This window comes from Bubalus kerabau, chromosome 13 (assembly GCF_029407905.1).
Source record: "Bubalus kerabau isolate K-KA32 ecotype Philippines breed swamp buffalo chromosome 13, PCC_UOA_SB_1v2, whole genome shotgun sequence".
Lineage (NCBI taxonomy): Eukaryota > Metazoa > Chordata > Mammalia > Artiodactyla > Bovidae > Bubalus > Bubalus kerabau.
In genome coordinates, this window is record NC_073636.1 from 62,425,328 (window position 1) to 62,448,087 (window position 22,760).

The 22,760-nt window shown below is 39.0% G+C and overlaps 1 protein-coding gene across 2 annotated transcripts in view; it reads left to right on the top strand.

The window, feature by feature from the left end:
- Positions 1–22,760, top strand: part of ASXL1 (ASXL transcriptional regulator 1) — a 65,168-nt gene that overhangs the window by 7,222 nt on the left and 35,186 nt on the right. For both annotated transcript variants that reach the window (XM_055544745.1, XM_055544744.1), the window contains one exon: positions 1,593–1,701. In XM_055544745.1, the coding sequence (XP_055400720.1) occupies positions 1,593–1,701 (109 nt within the window). The remainder of the gene's footprint in view (positions 1–1,592; positions 1,702–22,760) is intronic.

Genomic DNA, 22,760 nt, shown 5'->3' on the forward strand with positions numbered 1-22,760 from the left:
TGTCTGCACTGCTGTTGGACCACTATGCCTATAGAAGGTAAATTAGTCCTTTTGGGACAGATGGAATTGAGAACCTAACTTGTTTCTGCTTCTGGCTCTTACAGGAATTATGAAGTGGTCATGGTGGCTCGTGATGAGTGAGCAGCTCTATAATTTGTAGACAGAGGGATAGTGTGTAGGAGTCACGCTGTTGGAAGAAAGACTCTGCCAGCATGCTTTCCCCTGTAGCAGAGATGCTAGCACACCCACTTGACACTCCAGATTCTGCACAAGGTTTCTTACAGAGATTGGTCCTTGGTGAAATTTTTTTTTTCTTAAGCATCCAGGGTGTTCCAAAGCCGAATAAGTAATAGTTTTTTTTTTTTTTTTTTGATGACTTTTTTAGACTCAAAATTTATTTTTAATGTGACATAAATTAGGGCCTCTAATTTTGAAAAATGCTGAGGGGCATTACGATATTGATATTTATATATCGTGCTGGGGAGAGGGACAAGAAGGTGCTAGCATGCTAGTGGCAAACTCTGCTGCTAAGTCGCTTCAGTCGTGTCTGACTCTGTGCGACCCCATAGAAGGCAGCCCACCAGGCTTCCCCGTCCCTGGGCTTCTCCAGGCAAGAACACTGGAGTGGGTTGCCATTTCCTTCTCCAATGCATGAAAGTGAAAAGTGAAAGTGAAGTTGCTCAGTCGTGTCTGACTCTTAGTGACCCCATGGCAAACTCAGTTAATATTAATAATGGGCATCTGTCTGTACTTTTGCCAGTTTTGCTTTTTGAGATAGAATAAGTAGTCTCTAACTCACTCAAGTTGTCATTGTTTTGCAGCCTTCTGTTGTGACAGGGACAGTGAAACAATTTAAGATGCTGTCGCTTTTTTTTTGGTTTAATGGTTGAGCATTATTGCATACTAAATCCGTTTGACTTTTTATATTCAAATTTAAAGAATTGCTCCTGGGTAGATATAAAATAAAACGCATCTTTCCGCCTTCCCAACTGAGAAAAAGCAAATGACGTACTATTCCTTTTGTGTGTGTATTAAAAAATAATTTAACTGGAAAAAAAAAGTATGCTTATTTTCTCGGGACAGCATCACTGAAGCTTGGTCTTTGTGTTAAAAATGTTATGTGGCAGTTTCTGAGCATGATGTGCAGGTTGAAAGATAGGGGCTAGGGAATCCTGGTTTTGTTTCTAATTAGCATTAAAATTTAATTTTAAAATTTTGAGTAAATAAAAATATTGGGTAACTTTTTTTTTTTTTTTTTTTTTTTTCAAAACTCCTGAGTGTACCTGAAAAATATGTGCAGTGTTTCTAAATTTCTTAAGAGTTTGGTTCATATTGTCAAAAGGCACTTACGAATCATCAGGTGTGGAGTAGAGATATCACGTAACTTGTTATCCCAGAGCTCTCTGGGTGGGATTTATGTGAATTTCATGTGCTACTCCTTTGCCACTTTCAGAACAGAATTCTTGTCATGGGATGTTTTATATTTCTTCCTGTTCTTCTTGATTTAAGAATGAGTTGAAGGGTAAGAGATCTTTGAGTAAGTAGATATCTTGGTTTGTATGACCTTTTTCCATCCTTGTATGTTTTTACAGTGGGACATCCCCTCTTGCATGTCTTAATGCCATGCTACATTCCAATTCCAGAGGAGGAGAGGGGTTATTTTATAAACTACCTGGCCGAATCAGCCTTTTTACACTCAAGGTAAGTCATGTAAATTCTCCTTTAGTGCAGTGGTTCTTAAAATTTTAGTGTTTATAAGGATTACCTGGTAGGTCTGGAATGAGGCCCACGAATTTGCATTTCTAATAGGCAGGCAAGGGATGCTGCTGTTGTTCTGAAATGGCACATTGAGAGACGATCTAGTGTGAACAGGGTATTAGGAATTATTAAATATTTAGTCATATCAGCTGTTGTGTCTGTAATGTTTTTCCTTGTCTATATCTTTGCAGATTATATGCAATAGCGGGATAAGTGTATATGTGGGTGATTGCAAGTGTGCTTAATTATGAATTTGTTTGTAATAATGTTGTGAAGGATAAATTACCGGACAGCTGAGTAAGACCTACTCTATGGAAAATAACTGAAATTTGAAAATACTTGTGGAAATTCAAAAACTCATTAGCATTTACCAAGTGACACTAATTACTATCGAAGAGAAATCAGGTAGAATTCACAATAAAGCTTAAGTAGAGTGAATTGAACAGGCTAAGTGCCTTTCTACTGTTTGTGATATGTATCATTTAAACCAGGAGTAGGCAGATTTTTTTCTGTGAAGGACCAGATAATAATATTTTAGGTTTTGTGGGCCACACTGTCTCTATCATAACTATTCAACTTTACTGTTGAAGCGGGAAAGCAGCCACAGGTAATGCACAAATGAATGGGCATAGGTGTGTTCCAATAAAACTTTATTTATGAAAACAAAGAGTGTGCTAGATTTGGCTTGATGGTGGTGTTTGCTGACTCCTAATTTAGACATAGTTGACCTGTTGATGGCAACCCACTCCAGTGTTCTTGCCTGGAGAATCCCAGGGATGGGGAAGCCTGGCGGGCTGCCGTCTATGCGGTCGCACAGAATCGGATACGACTGAATCGACTTAGCAGCAGCAGACATGTTGATGGTGAAGGATGAAACTGAAAATCTGATGCTAATCCTTCTAATCATCCATAATGTAGTTATAAACTGCAGTCCATAAAATTTTCTGTTTTAGTTTTGTTTTGATAGACTTGTTTATTAAAAATGAAGATTTGAACAAACAACAGCTGTATAACCTGTGGTCATAAATCTTGATCTGTAGATACACATGTGTATCTTATGTTCCTGTGTCTGTGCTATTTTCTATATTTTTATTTGTAATATTTCAGACTTTAAAAGGCAGCATAATGTAATGTCAGAAACTGAGCCTTGAAAGAGATAGCCCTGAGTTCAATACCTGACTCTGTAATCTGGGACATATATAACCCTTCTTTATGGTTGTGTATGCATACCTGACACAGTTATTCCTTAATAAGTGGTAGCCCTTAAAGGATAGTCCTTTAGGTTCCTTAATCTTAATTGCTTGTTAATGGCATTTTTCTATTATATATTATAATTATATGTAATTTTGTATAGTTACAATTGTATGTATTATATGTATTACAAATGTGCTTGTTAATGGAATGTTTCTCTCTTAAGTGGAAGGAGAAATACCTATTTCTATGGACACCTAAGGGAAAGGAATTGAGTTTCATTTGTCTTTGTAATTTGACTCGGCAGAATTCTTGGCATAGTCCATGCTTAATAAATATTTGAACTGAGTTCAGTATCTTAATTTTCTGAGTGAACTCCATTGTATGGATTTGCTGTGAGCTTGGGCGTGTTCTGTTAGTCTGCAGCCCATGTCCTTCATGCATTGATTGTTGTGCTCGGCACGTTCTCTGACCTGCATGTGCCTTTATGTTGCCCAGTCTTCGTAGCAGCTTGCTCATTGGAGTTGTACATCACCTCCCTAATATTTTTGAGTTCATGGTTTGCTTGTCTGGTTCCCCCAGTGAGACTGTATACTTGAGGGTGGAGAGTGGGTCTTATTCATTTCATTATCCACTTGGATAATGTACAAAGTGACTGTCAATAAGTGCATATTTAATGAATGAAGTAGTGAATAATGGCTGGATTCTGGTACTTCATTATTATCCTTTGCTTTTGACATTTGATAGTAGATACTACTTACAATCTTGATGAAACTATCAATAGACCTGCCTCTGGCATCTCACTCACAGCCAAAATGAAAGATGCTTATTCCTATGGCTTTGGTAGACTTGTAGCTTGGTTGATTATCCATGCTGTCTCTTAACATTTTGACCTATCATAAAGTGATACATGGAAATGTAACAAAGTAAAATGCAACAGAGAAAGTGAAGGTAGCCTGCAAATTCTGCTACTTGTAACCTGATAATAATTTATATAAATAATATTTGAAAAAACTGGATTGTAATTTCTTTATGGCTTTGGTGCTTATTTGTTTAGTTAATATGTTTGCTGTCTTGGTACATAGGGACACACATTATTCTCCCCCCGACCTCTACCCCCTTGGGCTTCTTGAGAGTGAATCATTGATTAGTCTTATTAGTTGCCTCATTATCACCACGCTGTCTTCTAGAAGTTGTGCAGACATTTACTTTATTGTTATTTGGGAATGGATAAGAAAGGATACCAAAAATCTGAACCAGCTGATTACCATCCCTATCACCTGAGGACCTAGGTCTGCTGACTAAAGTCCATGGTGGTGCATTTTTTTCCTTTCTTATCTCAAAAATTTTTTTTTTTTTTTTTGGAAAAAATTTCAGACCTACAGAAAAATTGGAGTACTGCAGCCAGCTTGCTTTCTTCCTGATTGCTATAAGTTTGCTTCATTTGCTTTATCTCTCTATACATATGTATGCGTTTTGCCCCAGAACCATTTAAAAGTGTTAAACTAGTACTGGTATTTCACCACTACATATCTCAGAATGTATGTCTTAAGAACAAGGACATTATGTTAGATAACTATAGTATCATTAGTATGTAATATCATTAATTTTCTTGACTATAATAATGATACTATAGTTATCTAACATAATACCCTTGTTCTTAAGACATACATTCTGAGATATGTAGTGGTGAAATACCAGTACTAGTTTAACACTTTTAAATGGTTCTGGGGCAAAACGCATACATATGTATATAGTAATATATGTAATAGTATGTAATATCAGAGAAGGCAATGGCAACCCACTCCAGTACTCTTGCCTGGAAAATCCCATGGACGGAGGGGCCTGGTAGGCTGCAGTCCATGGGGTCGCTAGGAGTCGGACACGACTGAGCGACTTCACTTTCACTTTTCACTTTCATGCATTGGAGAAGGAAATGGCAACCCACTCCAGTGTTCTTGCCTGGAGAATCCCAGGGACGGGGAGCCTGGTGGGCTGCCGTCTATGGCGTCGCACAGAGTCGGATACAACTGAAGCGACTTAGCAGCAGCAGCAGCAGTGTGTAATATAAGTTTATATTCACATCTTTTCTGGTTTTAAAAATATTCTTTATGGCTTATTTTTTAAGTCAGTCATTCAGTCGAGAATCATACACTCCGTTTGGTTGGAGATCGTATCTCTACGATCTCCTTTAGTGTGGGACAGTTCCTTTACCTTATTTTGTTTTTCATGGCATTGGTATTTTTGAACACTCCAGGTCGGTTACCTTATAGAATTAAGTACATTTTTCAGGGACTAATAAGCATGTAGAAATCTTGGTTATTTCCAGATGCCTTTACTGCTTTTTTTGTACTGCTACATCATGTCTCCTGTTCCAGGTTGTCACCCAGAGCCACTAAGCAGTGAAAGATGGAAGTGATGGGATGTTTTGTATGGTGTCTGTCTAAGGGTAGTTTCCTCCAAGTCTTGCTTGTAATAAGGGACAGGAAGGCACAAGTTATTTAACTCATACACTTGTTTTTCATTTTGAGGGTGTAGTGACACCTGTGAAATCCTGTGGTGTTTTTTCTGCCTAAGTGTTTTTCATATTGTTGAGGACAAGCACGTGCAGAAAGATTTGGTTTCTTTCTCCCCGCTGCTTGAAACTCTCTTCTAGAGGAGCACAAAGGTCAGAAAGCATGGGATTTTGCTACCTAGTTGAAACTAGGAGTTTTTTTCAGTTCTAAATACGTTTGTGTAGCTTTATCTATGATTACCAAAGCTTTACTGATAAGCCAGAGTCTTCTGGGGCTTGCCACAGGATTCCTTCTCGGATAAAATTTGTTCTAGGTAATGTGATGGTACATTTGACACTTCATACATAAATGCTTGCATCAGGCCTTAGAGCTAGTCCTCAGGGATGGATGGGGCAGATGAAATATGTCCATGCTTTGAATTCTTGATATGAGTTGCTTTCCTTAAGTTTTCTCTGAAGTTGGCTATCAGTGTCCATCATTGCCTGGTTAGAGATGGGATTTATATTGTCTTTTACGCTTGGGATTTCCCATCCTTGTAAACCAGTGAGAGCACCTTTGTAGTGCTCCGTGTTTTTAAGAGTTTCATGCTGAACAGCTTTGCTTCTGTGACAAGGTGCTTCTGTGTCATTGGTGAGGTTAATCTGGTTTGGTGAGTGGCCATTCCGGCACTCACTGTCAGGCATGATTGCAGTCATCTGAACATTGTAAAGTTTTATTGTAAAATGATGCTCAAGTGAAGATGTCATGGCTTTTTGCACCTTATTATACCTCACGTGGTGATGCAGGGCTCAGCCTTAGGGGTCCTTTAATTCAAGTCTAGCTGAATCTTTCTAATATGTAGAATATATAAATTTAAAGTACTAAAAAAATCTTCCTGGTAAAAGAAATAGATGTCTGCACTTGAAATATTCATCCATTAAAATTCACAGTTTGCAAATAAAAGCAAATGGAGGAAGAGAAGGAGGTAAGTTTTACAGTTTCACAATGTTATTTATAGAACAACAATTAAATTTTTCTTGTACAACTCCACAATTACATCAATTCTAGAGCTATTTACATTACCATTAAATATCAGGGAGACTTTGATACAATAAATTATAGAGTCATTTGAAAGGCAGTACCAGAATCCATTTTGATTTTTGATAGGTGTATATCAAGCAAAGTGGTCTTTTAAAAACACAAATCATATCATGCCACTATCCTGCCTGGTCCTTGCCTACCTCTCTGATTTGCTCTCCTGATACCTTCTCCTTGGTTATTATACTTCAACCACCTTGGCCTTCACTCAGTTTCTCAAAAGCCCCAAACTTGTGTCCACTTTAGGGCTCTTAGACTTGCTAGCTACTCTGTCCGGAAAACTCTGGAGTAACTTCTTGTCATTTGGTTGTTAGTCCAAGAGTATCTTCCCAGTGAGGCTTTCTCTAAATACCAATTCTAGTTACACAGCGTTGACAGGGTTTTGGTTGTTTCAAAGTCCTGCCTTGTCTGTTTGGTTACTTGGTTATCACTAGCCTCCCTCCACTAGAATATCAGTGCAGGGGCTTGTTTTCACTGTATCTCCTCTATCTGGCAAATAATACATATGTAATAAGTATTGGCTGAATGAAAAGTAGAGGATAGCATCATCAAAATCTTAAGCCAGATAGTTCTCCTGGTAATCTAGTCTTGTTTTATATGTTTTATTACAGAATACACATATTCTGGGTTATTTTTCCTTCTCAGCAAGTTGACTTCTTAGAATCCTGTTTTTTTCTTGCTCTCTTTAGTGCAGTTAGTTCTGCATTAATCTGTGAAAGAATCTGCTGACACTAGAAATAAATTTTTCCCAGGCTATGGCCATAATCTGCTTCCTCCAATTGCTGAAGGCAGAAACTGACATTACAGTTTAAATATTTTAGGTATGTTTTAGATATCATGTTGATCTTTTTAGAGTTTTGAACTTTGATCATCTTTCTTAGAAAGAATTTCCTTTATATAAAATGGTAATGATGTTTTTAGGTATCTTTTATAATTTGTGTTAGCTTTATCAAATATATGATTTTTTAATGTGTAGAATCCTAGAATTTCAGTGTGGAAGAACCTCCGAATCATCTAGTTTATTTGTATTTTGCAAACAGAAAATCGAGCTTCTAACAGTTTAAGTGACCATGTATCCTGCATGACCATGTATCCTATTCAAGACCGTGTATCCTTGTGACAAATGCATATGGCCTAGTTGAGACTAGAATCCACGTTTTGAGTTTGAGTTCTTATAGTTCAGTTGGTAAAGAATCCGCCTGCAATGCAGGAGACCCCAGTTCGATTACTGTGTTGGGAAGATCCGCTGGAGAAGGGATAGGCTACCCACTCCAGTATTCTTGGGCTTCCCTGGTGGCTCAGCTGGTAAAGAATCCGCCTGCAATGCAGGAGACCTGGGTTTGATCCCTGGGTTGGGAAGATACCCTGGAGAAGGGAAAGGCTACCCACTCCAGTATTCTGGCCTGGAGAATTCCATGGACTGTTTAATCCATGGAGTCACAAAGAGTTGGACACGACTGAGTGATTTTCACTTTCTTTTCATTATGCCAATTTAAAATAGTTTTTCTTCAGGTTTTAGGACTTTTGGTTACTTCATCTTTTTGAAGCGTCTTAAGAGTTCCTTGATATTTCTCAAAATGTTAGTTTTATTCTCTTTAATGAAAGTTCTTATAATTGTTAAGCACAAATAACTTTTCACATCCTTAAAAGTGTAGTCTTTAGTTTGGACAATTGGTTTCCTTTTCTGCACTCTGCATTAATTACATCAACATTTCTGATGGTGGTGGTCCTTTTCTGTACCAGAATGAGTGGTAGATGGTGGCAATGAGAGCACTGGACTAGAATGGAGGTCTGGGTTTCTCACAGTGCCTCAGGTCTTATGGAGTATCTCCATTTACACTGCTTTGTCTCCGACACTGAGAAGTTGAAATAGGTTGGTTGTTTAAAAAACTTCAGGTGTAAAACCTTTTTTCTCATGAAACAGAGCTGCATGGTATAGATGATTGTGAAACTGCTCTGGTAGAAACAAGCATCTCTAGTGGACTCTGCTATCCCCATCCTATGCCCCAAGCATCCAGGACATCTTTCCTAGACCCTGAAGCTCTGTTGAAAACCTCCTGGAGTCAGAATTCAGTGAAGATCCTTTCTGTGCTCACATTCTAGCATCTAGACTATGTTGTGTGAACAGTTAAGTCAGCTCTGGATATTTTTCTTTTGTGGTGCATTTGGAATTTACTAGAGGCTGACTGTTTTATTGTAAACCTTTTCCACTCTGTACTGCACAGAAGGTCTCTTGGTAGAGTGGTACCATTTGCTGTGGTTAATGGTAGTAATAGTTTGGTTTTGATGGAGGTTTTGACCCCTCAGTTGGTAAAAGTTTTCTTATTGGAGTAATTCTCAAGGGCTGCCTGGATCCACCTTTGAAAACTGGGGTGTTCTATTGTCTGACAGAAGGTTCAGCTCGCTCAGGGAGAAAAGAGAACTTGCTTGTCAGTGGAGCCCTGGTCTGACTCTGGTTTGATACCTAAAAGATGACGAGTGGCCCTTTGTCCTGCTACCTCCTGAAGTTCCAAGCCATGTAAGAATGAAGTAGTAAATGGTAAAGGTCAGGGAACAGAGGTTTGGAAAGCACCACCACTGAAATGATTTTGTGCAGTTCAGAGGGGTGGGCAGGATGATAATTTTTTTAAGGGTGATTTTTAAAGCACCAGCATTATAGGAAAATGAAGACCTTGTCCAGGCTTTAGCCTTCCTTGGGGCTGTGTGTGAAAAAATGCTTAAACTTTTTTGGTCAGCCAGTATGAAAACTACATTTGATCTCTTCTCAGTCCTACACATCAGACTATTTGGGATTGTTTGAGGAACTTGTTTAGTCTAAGGAAGTTTCTTCTTCTTCTAGTTTAGTTAAATCTGGTAGAAAAGATGGAAACTGATGCTTGAGTGCTGACTATATTCCAGACAGACATCATACTGCTCACATTGGTCTTTTGAAAACAAATGTTTTCCTATTCCTGTACTAACGGGGGAAACAGCCTGGGAGAGTTTAAGTACAGTACATCAAGGCTGTATATTGTCACCCGGCTTATTTAACTTCTATGCAGAGTACATCATGAGAAAGGCTGGGCTGGAAGAAGCACAAGCTGGAATCAAGATTGCCGGAAGAAATATCAATAATCTCAGATATGCAGATGACACCACCCTTATGGCAGAAAGTGAAGAAGAACTAAAGAGCCTCTTGATAAACAGTGAAAGAGGAGAGTAAAAAAGTTGGCTTAAAGCTCAACATTCAGAAAACTAAGATCATGGCATCTGGTCCCATCACTTCATGGGAAACAGATGGGGAAACAGTGGAAACAGTGTCAGACTTTATTTTTGGGGGCTCCAAAATCACTGCAGATGGTGATTGCAGCCATGAAATTAAAAGGCGCTTACTCCTTGGAAGGAAAGTTATGACCAACCTAGATAGCATATTGAAAAGCAGAGACATTACTTTGCCAACAAAGGTCCATCTAGTCAAGGCTATGGTTTTTCCAGTGGTCATGTATGGATGTGAGAGTTGGACAATAAAGAAAGCTGAGTGCCGAAGAATTGATGCTTTTGAACTGTGGTGTTGGAGAAGACTGTTGAGAATCCCATGGACTGCAAGGAGATCCAACCAGTGCATCCTAAAGGAGATCAGTCCTGGGTGTTCATTGCAAGGACTGATGTTGAAGCTGAAACTCCAATACTTTGGTGACCTCATGTGAAGAGCTGATTCATTTGAAATGATCCTGATGCTGGGAGGGATTGGGGGCAGGAGGAGAAGGGGCCAACAGAGGATGAGATGGTTGGATGGCATCACCAACTCAATGGACATGAGTTTGGGTAAACTCCAGGAGTTAGTGATGGACAGGGAGGCCTGGCATGCTGCAGTTCATGGGGTTGCAAAGAGTCGGAGACGACTGAGTGACTGAACTGAACTGAAGTCTCCTTGGTATGAATCTTCAAGTTGTGAACTTTCAAAGATGCGATGTGCATCCCATCAATGTCAGGCATGAATGAATGAAACTGCAGCTTGCCCTCCATCTCCTGCTGCTGAGTCTTTCATCTCTACCACCTTCCACCTTCTCTCTTCTAGTCAATAACTCATTTTGCCTGTTCACTCGACGCCAGCCCCTGTGTGCCAGCTGTTGTACAGGGCTACTGTAATTTTCAAGGCACTGGAAAGATAAAATTTTTTTGTTGTTGTTTTTTATGTATTATTTGTATGAAAAGTATTATAAATTTATTACAGTACTAAATTCTACTAGTGTTAGTTGTACCTAGGCTGACTTTGTTGGACTTACGTACAAACTGGATATAGGAATGCACTCTCAGAACTTGCTCGTATGTAGGGGACTTAATGTAAATGATGTGAAGTCACATTTTGGGTTATTTGAGACTGGTATTTAACACATGGAGGACAGGTTAGAATATTCTGCCAAATGAGTTGGTTCTCAAATGTCTGCAATGCATTCTCAGGGTTCTGAAAGAATAGCTTCAAATTCTTTGTGCAACATGAGGCAGGAGATGAATAGGGAGTCACAAAGGTGTCCATTTGCTTCTGGAAGATGCTGTTGTCTTTGATTCACGTGTAGTAGATGGGCTTTGAAATGTTCAGTCAGGTAATCCTTTTGTTTTAGTCTTCTCTTTATGCCAGCTTTTCTTTAGTAAATTAGCTCCTGACATTTCTTTTAGAATTGGTTTTTTTGGTCTGCATTTCCACTGCCGCCTTTAAGTTGTCCTTGTATGCCAGCTACTGAAACAGCTCCTGCCTGGTCTACTTGCTTTCCCTTGTGCTTCCTTAGAATCCAGTTTCCTCTTGTGTGATCCATAAAGCAGATAGAGAGATTATTTTAAAAAACATCATTTGATCACGACACATTTCTGTTTGACTCCTGGCAATAGTTTCTCTTTTTATACTGTTCATGGGGTTTTCAAGGCAAGAATACTGAAGTGGTTTGCCATTCCCTTCTCCAGTGGACCACGTTTTGTCAGAACTCTCCACTATGACCCATCCGTCTTGGGTGGCCCTACACGGCATGGCTCATAGTTTCACTGAGTTAGACAAGGCTGTGGTCCATGTGATCTGTTTGATTAGGTTGTAGTCCATGTGATCCGCTTGCTCCTTGGAAGAAAAGCTATGACCAACCTAGACAGCATATTCAAAAGCAGAGACGTTACTTTGCCAACAAAGGTCCGTCTAGTCAAAGCTGTGGTTTTTCCAGTGGTCATGTATGAAAGTGAGAGTTGGACTATAAAGAAAGCTGAGCACCAAAGAATTGATGCTTTTGAACTGTGGTGTTGGAGACTCGTGAGTCCCTTGGACTGCAAGGAGATCCAACCAGTCCATCCTAAAGGAAATCAGTCCTGAATACTCATTGGAAGTACTGATGTCTTAATACTTTGACTACCTGATGGGAAGAATTGACTCACTGGAAAAGACCCTGATGCTGGGAAGGATTGAAGGTAGGAGAAGGGGACACCAGAGGATGAGATGGTTGGATGGCATCACCAACTCGATGGACATGAATTTGAGCAAGTTCCAGGAGTTGGTGATGGACAGGGACCCTGGCGTGTTGCAGTCCATGGGGTCGCAAAGAGTCAGACACGACTGAGCAACTGAACTGAATAGTTTCCCTTGGTGTTTACCGAAAAATTCAAACTTTGCTCAGCCACACTGCCCTTCTTTCAGTTGTTGTAATTCCATAAGCTCTTTCCAGTTTTAGGGTCTTCTATTTGGAAGTATCTTCTCTCCATTTCTTGCCTGGCTCAACTAAGTGGGTCTCAACTTAATTGTCAGGCCCTCAGAGGAGCCTTCTCTAAATTGGGTTTTCCTGTTGTGCCCTGAACTTCTTTTCACTTGTAAGTTTGTAATTATTATTTGGGTGATTGTTTGATGTGTTTCTCCTGACTAGGCCCTAGGGGCAGAAAATCTTTTATTTTGTTCTGGGTTATATCCTCAGTACCTATCATAGTAGGTTTGTTAGACAAATGCAGTGGGAAAACACATAGAAAGAGGTTGTTCTGATTTGATTGGTAGCAGTTCTCTTTGCCAAACAGTTAAATTGATTCAGAATAGTAATTGTCAGTATTAAAACTGAAATGTGTGGTACAGAATGTTTATCAGGATCTTTTTTTCATGGAATGGCGTGTTTGAAAACCTCCAAAGTATAAGCTTTGTTTTCTCAAAAAAGAAAAAAAGTGATAACGTCCAGTGTTACTGTTGAGCTCTAGTGACATACTGATCCCTAACATTGTGTATGTGCCCCTTTCTTTTTTTCTTCTGCCTTTCTCTGAAAGTGTTTAAGGTCTTATTTCCACGATTACATACTTTAGTGTGGGTCTTTTTTTCGCTCCACATGCCTTGTTCAGATGTCTGATGATTTTTTGTTGAGGACCTATTCTGAGAGCCAGGCTTTTAAATGCTGGCGGCAGATTTCAGTGCACTGTGGTTCTGTGGCTTCTCACGACGTCTGCAGTGGTGGTGGTGGTCACTTAGATGCTTGGTGTTGGAGTAGGGGTGTCTTATCTCCTGATGCAGACTCAACAGTCATGATTTTCCCGCCTCAAACCCGTTTCACCCTTACCTTGAATATGCCAATTAGTGAGGATTCCATCTTTTTAGTTGCTTAGGTAGAAACTTTGGCGTTCTCTTTGAACTTTCTTTTTCCTTCACGGCACATCTAATCATCAGTAAATCCTATTGGCTTAAGTTTGAGGATATACCCTATCTTACCATTCCCCCACCACCATTCTGGTTTAAGTCACCATCATCTTTCTCCTAGATTGTTGTAGTAGCTTCCTAACTGGTCTCCATACCTCACTTTTACCACCCTCCTCAGCACTGGATCCAGAAGATTTTATTCAAAAGGTCATGTCAGATTGTGTCATTCCTCCAGTGCTCAGCCCCGCAGACCCCCTTCACTCAGGGTAAAGGCCGAAATCCTTTGAGTTGCTTGCAGTGCCCTTTCACCATCTGCCTCCCTCACTCCCATCTCTCTTCCTCTTGCTCTGTCCCCTTTCACTCATTCTGGTTGATGACACAGTGGCTTCCTTGGTGATCCTTAAACGTGCTGCCAGTGTTCGTCTCAGGGATTTTGCCCCTTCGCTTCAGCTGTCTGAAATGCTTCTCTCCCCAAACACCTTCATGGCTTGCTTCCACACCTCCTTCCAGTCTGTGCTCAAATTGGACCCTTGACCTCCTCACACCGCATAGCTCTCCTAATCTCCCTGTTGCCTTAGATTTTTTTCTTGGTATTTATCACTGTCTGATATACTACATTATATATACATTGTTTGTTGTTATTTTCTGTCTCCTTTGACTGGAACTAGTCCACTAGGGAGAAGGCAATGGCACCCCACTCCAGTACTCTTGCCTGGAGGATCCCATGGATGGAGGAGCCTGGAGGGCCGCAGTCCATGGGGTCGCTGGGGATCAGACGCGACTAAGCGACTTCACTTTCACTTTTCACTTTCATGCATTGGAGAAGGAGGTGGCAGCCCACTCCACTGTTCTTGCCTGGAGAATCCCAGGGACGGGGGAGCCTGGTGGGCTGCTGTCTATGGGGTCGCATGGAGTCGGACACGACTGAAGTGACTTAGCAGCAGCAGTCCACTAGGGAAGAATTTTAATTTTAGTTAATGTTGTTTCTTCAGCCCCTAGGAAAAAGGTAGGTACTCAGTAAGTATTTGTGTGAGTAAATGAATCATAGTTCATTTCTTTTAATTTGGTAATACAGTGAATTATGTCAGTATATTTTTTTTCCAGTGTTCAAGCATCCTTGTATTCCTAGGATAAATGTCACTTTGACCTGGTTTCCTTTTAAATACCACATAGTTGGTTTAGAGTAGGAATAGTTTATTTAGGATTTACATCTGTGTTCATGAGTGACCTATCTACATTTGATATTTTGGTTTAAACCTTGTCCTGTTTTGGCATCAAAACAAGCTGTGCTGTTTTCCCTGTCTTGATTCTTTGCAGTAGTGTCTTTAAGACAGTTTTCTTTTTTTGTAAAATTTGCCATGAAACCTACCGGACATGATGTATCTTACTTTGAGAACATGTTTTTACTTTTTAAGATTGTGAAATATATAAATTATGTAAAAGAGAATATATGCAAGTTGAGTGTTATTTTAAGTAATAATAACTAAGAAATAAACTGCACAGTCCTGTATCCACTAGCCAGCTCAGGAACAGAACATCCTCTGTACTCTTGGAAGCCTCTGCTCAGATGCGTCTCTATCCCTGTAAGATAACCACTGTTCTCATTTTCATATTAATCATTGCCTTCCTTTATTTCCAGGTTTATCCACATGTGTATATATTGTAGAACATGCCTTTTAAAAATACCTTTATGTGAATGGAATCAAACTGTATGTGTCTTCCTCAGACCTGCTGTTTTTGCGCTTCTATTTCTGAGCTTGATCTGTGTTGGTGCATTTAATTGAAATACATCATATGTTCTGCTGTGTGCTGTCTTAGGGTTTGACTAGTCCGTGATTTCTTTATCCATCCTGCTTCTGATGTGTATTTGGGTTGTTGCTGGTTCGCGCTGTAACAAACGCTGCAGCACTGATTCCTCCTGTGCATCTCTTGACGTCTGTGTGTGGTAGCTCCTGCAGGGTGTGTGCATTGCTGGGATGGGGCTGGCTAGTCAGTCTTACACCTGATCATCATTACTAGGCAGTACAGCTGTTTTTCAAAGTAATTGTATGAATTTACATTACTTTCATAGTATATGAGAATTCCTGTTGCCCCACACCTTGTGGAGGTAAAATAGTTTATTTCCTCCCGTTTTTAAGTTATGATTTACATACACTTACATACAGTAGAATTCACTCATTTTGATGTACTACTGTACAGTTCTGTGAGTTTCAGAAAACATTCATTTGAATTTTTTTTTTAGTTCACATTTGTTTTGACATTTTCTTTGGCATTTTAATAGTGCTATTTAAAGGTAAGCCTTACGTGGCTTGAATGCGGTTGCTCCAGTAAATGTGGGTGCTAACTTGCTTCTCCCTCCCCTGAAAATTCGCTTTTACATTTATGGACAGTAAAATTCACCCTTTTCAGGTTATAGTCCTTTGAGTTTTGGCAGACAGATAGAGATGTGTATTTGCCACCATCATTAAGCTATAGAGCAATTTCATCACCCTGGAATTCTCCCATGCTTCCCCCCACCCCCATGCTTTTTGGTAGTCACTTCTTCCCACCTCAGCTCCTGCCCAGCCATTGATTTGTTTTCTATCCTTGAAGTTCTGCCTTTCCCGGAATGTCTTATAAATAGGCTTATACATTATGTAGCCCTTCAAGTCTGGCTTCCTTCTCTTTGTGTGAGGTGTTTGAGACTTAGCCATCTTGTAATGTATAATATAGTCCCCCCTTATACAAGGTTTCACTTTCTGGGGTTTCAGTAACTGGTGGTCAACTGCAGTCTGAAAATATTAAATGAAAAATTCCAGAAGTCAACAATTCATAAATGTTAAATTGCACACTGATCTGAATAGTGTGAAATCTTGAGCCATCCTGTGCCCTCCCACCCGGGATCCCCAGCCATTGACATTGTGTGCTCCTGGCATCCAACCATTGATGCTGTCATGGCTCAGTGACGTAGGGTCACCCGAAGCAGATGATCTTCCTCTTGTAGCCTACCACTACGTCACAGTGCCTGTATCATTCACCTCCCTTCATTTCACATTGTCACAAGAAGGGTGAGTGCAGTTTAATAAGGTAATTTTGAGATAGAGACTACATCTACATAACTTTTATTACAGTTCTCTTTATTATTGTTGTTGTTAATCACTGTGCCTAATTAATAAATTAAACACAATTATCATTGGTGTGTATTGCAAGAAAAAACATAGTATACATAGAGTTTGACACTATAGCAATAGTTTGTTCCTTTTTATTGCTGAATAATATCCTGCTGTATGGATCTACCATGTTTTACTTATCCATTCCTTAGCTGATAGACATTTGGATTATTTTCTATTGATAACCAATATTTTATTTTTATTTGAACAATTTAAGATTTTTTATTGACATATCAGTTCAGTTCAGTTCAGTCACTCAGTCGCTTCCGACTCTTTACGACCCCATGAATCGCAGCACGCCAGGCCTCCCTGTCCAACACCAACTCCCGGAGTTCACTCAGACTCACGTCCATTGAGTCAGTGATGCCATCCAGCCATCTCATCCTCTGTCGTCCCCTTCTCCTCCTGCCCCCAATCCCTCCCAGCATCAGAGTCTTTTCCAATGAATCAACTCTTCGCATGAGGTGGCCAAAGTACTGGAGTTTCAGCCTCAGCATCAGTCCTTTCAATGAACACCCAGGACTGGTCTCCTTTAGGATGGACTCGTTGGATCTCCTTGCAGTCCAAGGGACTCTCAAGAGTCTTCTCGAACACCACAGTTCAAAAGCATCAATTCTTCAGTGCTCAGCCTTCTTCACAGTCCAACTCTCACATCCATACATGACCACAGGAAAAACCATAGCCTTGACTAGACAGATCTTTGTTGGCAAAGTAATGTCTCTGCTTTTGAATATGCTATCTAGGTTGGTCATAACTTTCCTTCCAAGGAGTAAGCGTCTTTTAATTTCATGGCTGCAGTCACCATCTGCAGTGATTTTGGAGCCCAAAAAAATAAAGTCTGACACCAGTATAGTTGCTATATAATATTATATGTTGAAGGTATACAGTATAGTAATTCACAATTTTTGAAGGTTATACTCCATTTGTAGATGTTACAAAATTCTGGCTGTATTCCCTGTGTTGCATAATATATCCTTGTAGCTTATTTTACATATAATACTGAATTGGCCAAAAAGTTTGTTCAGGTTCCTCTGTAATATCATATGAAAAACCTGAATGAATTTTTTGGCCAACTCAATAGTTTGTACTTTTTTTTAAATTGGAGGGTAATTCCTTTATAGTGTTGTGGTGGTTTCTGCCATACATCAACGCCAATCAGTCATAATTATATATTTTTTAATATATATATCTATCTCCCCTCCTTGGTCTCCCTATCTCCCACTTCCCTGGGACATTTGGATTATTTTCTTGTTTGGACTATTAGGAGTAGTGCTATGAATATTTGTATATAAGTCTTTGTGGATAAATGTTTCAATTCCTCTTGGGTAGATACCGAGCAGTAGAGTTGCTGAGTTATAATTCCTGTTTACTAAGAAGCAGCCCCTGTTTTCCAAAGTGACTGTATAACCTTACATTCAAGTTTATTGTTCCTTAGTAAAATTTTTTCTTCCCTATGCCCCAGCAATATTATTTTTTCCCTGAAATTATTTTGTTACTGGATACAGTGCATCCAGCTCTCTTATCATTAGTTTTTGTGTGGCATATTTTTTCCATTCTTTTGCTGTTAACCTATCTATATCTTTTCTCTTCAAAGTTTCTTTATATTTCTAGTTGGGCTCTTATTTATTTTTAACCAATCTAATAATTCCTACATTTTAATTAGGATGCTTGAACCATGTACATTTAGTGTAATTACTGATAAGGTTGGATTAAGTCTTCCATCTAGTTCTTCATTTTCTCTTTTTCTGTTGAATTTCTATTTTTCTTTACCTGTCTTCTTTTGAACAACAAGTATTGTTAGTTTTATGTTTCTTTGAGACATTTATTAAATTTTTTTTTAATTGAAGAATAGTTGATTTACAGTGTTTCAGGTTTATAGTAAAGTGATTCAGGTATACATGTACGTATGTGTATCTATTCTTTTTCAGATTCTTTTCCATTACTGGTTATTACAAGATACTGAATATATTTCCTTGTGCTATACAGTAGATCCTTGTTCATTTTATATATAGCAGTGTGTATTTGTTAACTCCAGGTTCCTAATTTATCCCCCCCCTGCTTAACCCTGGATTGAGTGTTTTTAATATTCCTTTTATCATCACAGCTTGTTAACTAAATCTGTTTTTTTTTTCAGAGGTTGCTTTATTGTTAACAAAATGCACCTTTAATTTTACGTTGACTACCTTGAATAATATTATACATGTCACATAAACTGTAGGCTCCTCATGATGCTTCCCTTTACTTCCTCCTAACCCTTGTGCTAGTCTTTTTTTTTAATTGAAGGATAATTGCTTTACAGTGTCGCATTGGTTTCTACCAAACATCAGCATGAAACAGCCATGTTTATTCTTTTTATATATGTGTGTGTATATATATGTGTAGAATTTTATTTATTTATTTTTGGCTGTGCTGGGTCCTCATTGCTGTGCAGGCTTTTTCTCTAGTGTATGCGGGCTTCTCATTGCAGTGGCTTCTCTCGTTGGAGAGTGTGGGCTCTAGGTGTGCAGGCTTAAGTAGTTGCGGTACATGGGCACAGTGCTTGTGGCTCACTGGCTCTAGGGCACAAGTTTAGTTGCTCCCTGGCATGTGGGGTCTTTCTGGACCAGGGATCAAATCTCTGTCTCCTCTATTGGCAGCACATTGTTTACTGCTGAGCCACCAGGGAAGCCCTGTGCTCTTCTTTTCATACATTCTACTTCTCCATAGGTTATACACTTCACAGAGCATTGTTACTTTTGCTTTAAAACAATTCTTTTAGAGAAATGAGGGGAAGTCTTATTTTACCCACATATTTACTATTTCTAGTGTTCTTCATTTCTTTGTGGAAGTCCAGGTTTCCATTTGTTACTATTCTCCTTCCTTCTGAAGGACTTTTAACAGTTCTGTGGTGCAGATCTGCTATTACATATTCTCTCAGCTCACAGTCTTTATTTTGCCTTAAATTTAACTGTTTTATCTAGACACATTGAAAGGTTTTTTTTTTTCACCCCCTCAGCATTTTAAAGATGCCCATCCTTTGTTTTCCGTAGTTTCTGATGAAAGGTTTGTGATAATTCTTACATGTGTTCCTCTTTTTTTTTCTGTTGCAGGTTTGAAGAATTTTTTCTGTAGTATAGGTTTTGACAGTTTGATTATGGACTGCAGTGGTGAACTTCTCAAGTCTATGGGTCAAATTTGAAATATTTTCAGCCATTATTTAATCTTTTTCTCGTTATCCTATTTCTTCTGGGATGAAATATGTATTTGGCCACTTTATATTATACCACAGATTACTGATGCTCTGTTAATTTTTGCCAGTCCTTTTTTTTTTTTTTTTTTTTCCTGTGCTTCATTTTGAATATATTCTGTTGTCACTGGTCTTTTTTCCTGCACTATCTAATCTGTTTTTAATCTGATCAAGTTAATTTTTCATTGCAAATAATGTACTTTTCATCTTTAGAAATTCCTCTATTTTATATCTTCGTTTTTCTTACTGTGTTCATGCTTTTAATCCTTGATCATAGTGCATGCATTAAAAGTAGCTGTTTTAAGTCTTTATCTACTAATTCCATCTCTGTCATTTCTGGGTCTTTTGCTATTGACTCTTCTGCTTATGAGTCACATTTTCCCGCTTCTTGGCGTATCTAGTAGTTCTGTTTGGATGCTGACAATGTGAATTTCACGTTGTTGGGTGCTACAGTTTATCTCCCTTTCAAGAGTGTTGGGCTTTATTCTGGCAAGTCATTGGGTTACTCCCTTTGGATTAGTTTACTCCCTTTGAGGCTAGTTTTTAAGCTTTGTTAGGGCTGGAGAAGGCAATGGCCACCCACTCCAGTACTCTTGCCTGGAAAATCCCATGGATGGAGGAGCCTGGTGGGCTGCAGTCCATGGGGTTGCTAAGAGTCGGACATGACTGAGCAACTTCACTTTCACTTTTCACTTTCATGCATTGGAGAAGGAAATGGCAACTCACTCCAGTGTTTTTGCCTGGAGAATCCCAGGGACGGGGGAGCCTGGTGGGCTGCCGTCTATGGGGTTCCACAGAGTCTGACACGACTGAAGCAACTTAGCAGCAGCAGGGCAGGTCAGAGTAGCCTTTTCTCTAAGAATGAATTTATTTCTCCTAAGTTACTTCCCTTCTGAGGTCTCTACCAAATGCCTCAAATGATTAACTGTGTCCCTCCACTCCTCTCTGGCTGGTTGTAACTCCTAAGTCTCCAGTCCTTATGTTCGGGGGAGTTTCCTCTGGGAATTACTCAGCCATTCATTGCCCAGCCTAATGGAGTTTCACCCCATACATGTGCAGAGACCCCATGCAGATTTTTCTGCAAAGCTTCCTTCTTTCTGGAATTCTGTTGTGCAGCCTCTAGCCATCTCTGCCAGCCAGAACTTTGATCTCTGTCTCAGCTCAGGAAACTGCTTGGGATGCCCTGTGTGTGTATGTGTTTTTAAAGATAAACTATTTCCTGAGTTCTCTTTGGTAATTCAAATTCAAGACTTTAGGTTTTTGGCCTGATCTTTTCTAATTTTGCATGTATGCCTTCTTTGTGGAAATTTTGACTCCCATTAAAACCACATAATTATTCATTTGCTTTTCCCTATTAATAGTCTTCTCAGAATAACAATAGCAACAGCACCATCACCAATAAAATAAAAGTAAAGTGAAAGTCACTCAGTCATGTCCAACTCTTTGCAAGTCCATGGAATTCTCCAGGCCAGAATACTGGAGTGGGTAACCTTTTCCTTTCTCCAGGGGATCTTCCCAACCCAGGGATCAAACCCAGGTCTCCCACATTGCAGGTGGAGTCCTTACCAGCTGAGCCACCAGGGAAGCCCTCTAAAGGGATTTTGTTGTTGTTGTTGGCCTTAGGGTGTATCTTACTAGGGATTTAACACATCATTGCAATTTAAAAATCACTTGAAATAATTTGTTTGTGGCCATTTCATTAACTTGATACACAGTTTGGTGTATTAATTTTATTCACATTTTAAAAATAGATTGCATGTGTAAATTTTAACTTTGCTTTATAATAATATAAGGGCTTCTCTGGTGGCTCAGAGGGTGAAGCGTCTGCCTGCAGTGTAGGAGACCTGGGTTCGATCCCTGGTTTGGGAAGATGCCCTGGAAAAGGAAATGGCAACCCACTCCTGTACTCTTGTGTGGAAAATCCCATGGATGGAGAAGCCTGGTAGGCTACAGTCCACGGAGTTGCAAAGAGTCGGACACGACTGAGTGACTTCACTTTCACTTTCATATTAATATAAAATATGTATGGTTAAATATACAGCACAATATTTAGTGAATTCTATCTCCTTTCTGATATCCTTTACTGCTCCTTCTTTTCCCTATGGGTAAGCATTTTATTTTATTTTTGTTATTTTCCTTTCTTCTCAAAAATATAAACAAATAACATATTTGGATTTATATGTTCCTCCTTTTTTAGGATGGCACCATACTCTTCGCCACCTTATTTTTTTTTTTTTACTTAGCAATATGGCCACAAGGTCTTGTAGCTATATTATGGAGATTGTTCCTCTTTACAGCTGTTTAGCGCTGTATTTTGTAGATTTACCATTGTCAGTACTAATCAAAGTGTGATCCACAGATTGTTGTCAGTTTGTGAACTACTATTCTTGTCTGTGATAAGTACAGAAATTAGGAATATTTAGAAACTTACTGCAGCTTGGCATTGCCACAACATCTGAGCATGATTGGTGGACTCATCCCCACTCTAGAGCAGAGTGTAGATCAGCTTGCATGTTTTCAGGCTTGCACAGGGAGTAACGTGTACTAATCATGTGCAGTAGGACCACATACTGGTCTTTGATGGGTTGAGGGAAAAACAACAAAACTGGTTCTTTAACCCAGATAGAGTATTTTAATTTGTGTACCCTTTTGGTGTACATGGCCTCATAAGTTTTGACATGTATACTTTTTTTTTTGACATGCATACTTTTAAATTATTTCTTTAGTTGTAAATATTTTGGGAGTTCTGTTATGAAATTTTATTTAATTAATGAATTGAAGTGTTTTTTTTTTTTTTAAAGTTTCCAAATGTATGTATTGTGTTCCCCTCCTTCCATTTTATTCGTTGTATTAAATCAGTGTCAAAGAAGTGATAATGTGTATTTTGGATCATGTTGAGACTTCTTTTCTGGTTTAATGTTATGGGCAGTTTTTTTTAATGTTTACGGTGTGCTTTGACTGTATATTTTTTACTTGTCTGTTTATGTTTACTATATTAGTGTTTATATGTTACCTGTCAAATTTTAAATTAAGTTTTAAAAGGTATATCTTTAATTTTTAAGTCAAACTTTATCAGTTTGAGAAATATTCTCATTTAACTGTAGATTTCTCCATTTCTGAGATCAGACAGTTCTTCCTTTATGTAGTTTGATTCTGTGGTATTTGTGTTTTTAGTTACATATTATGGTGTAAGAAAGCACTGCAAAGCTTAGCGTTTT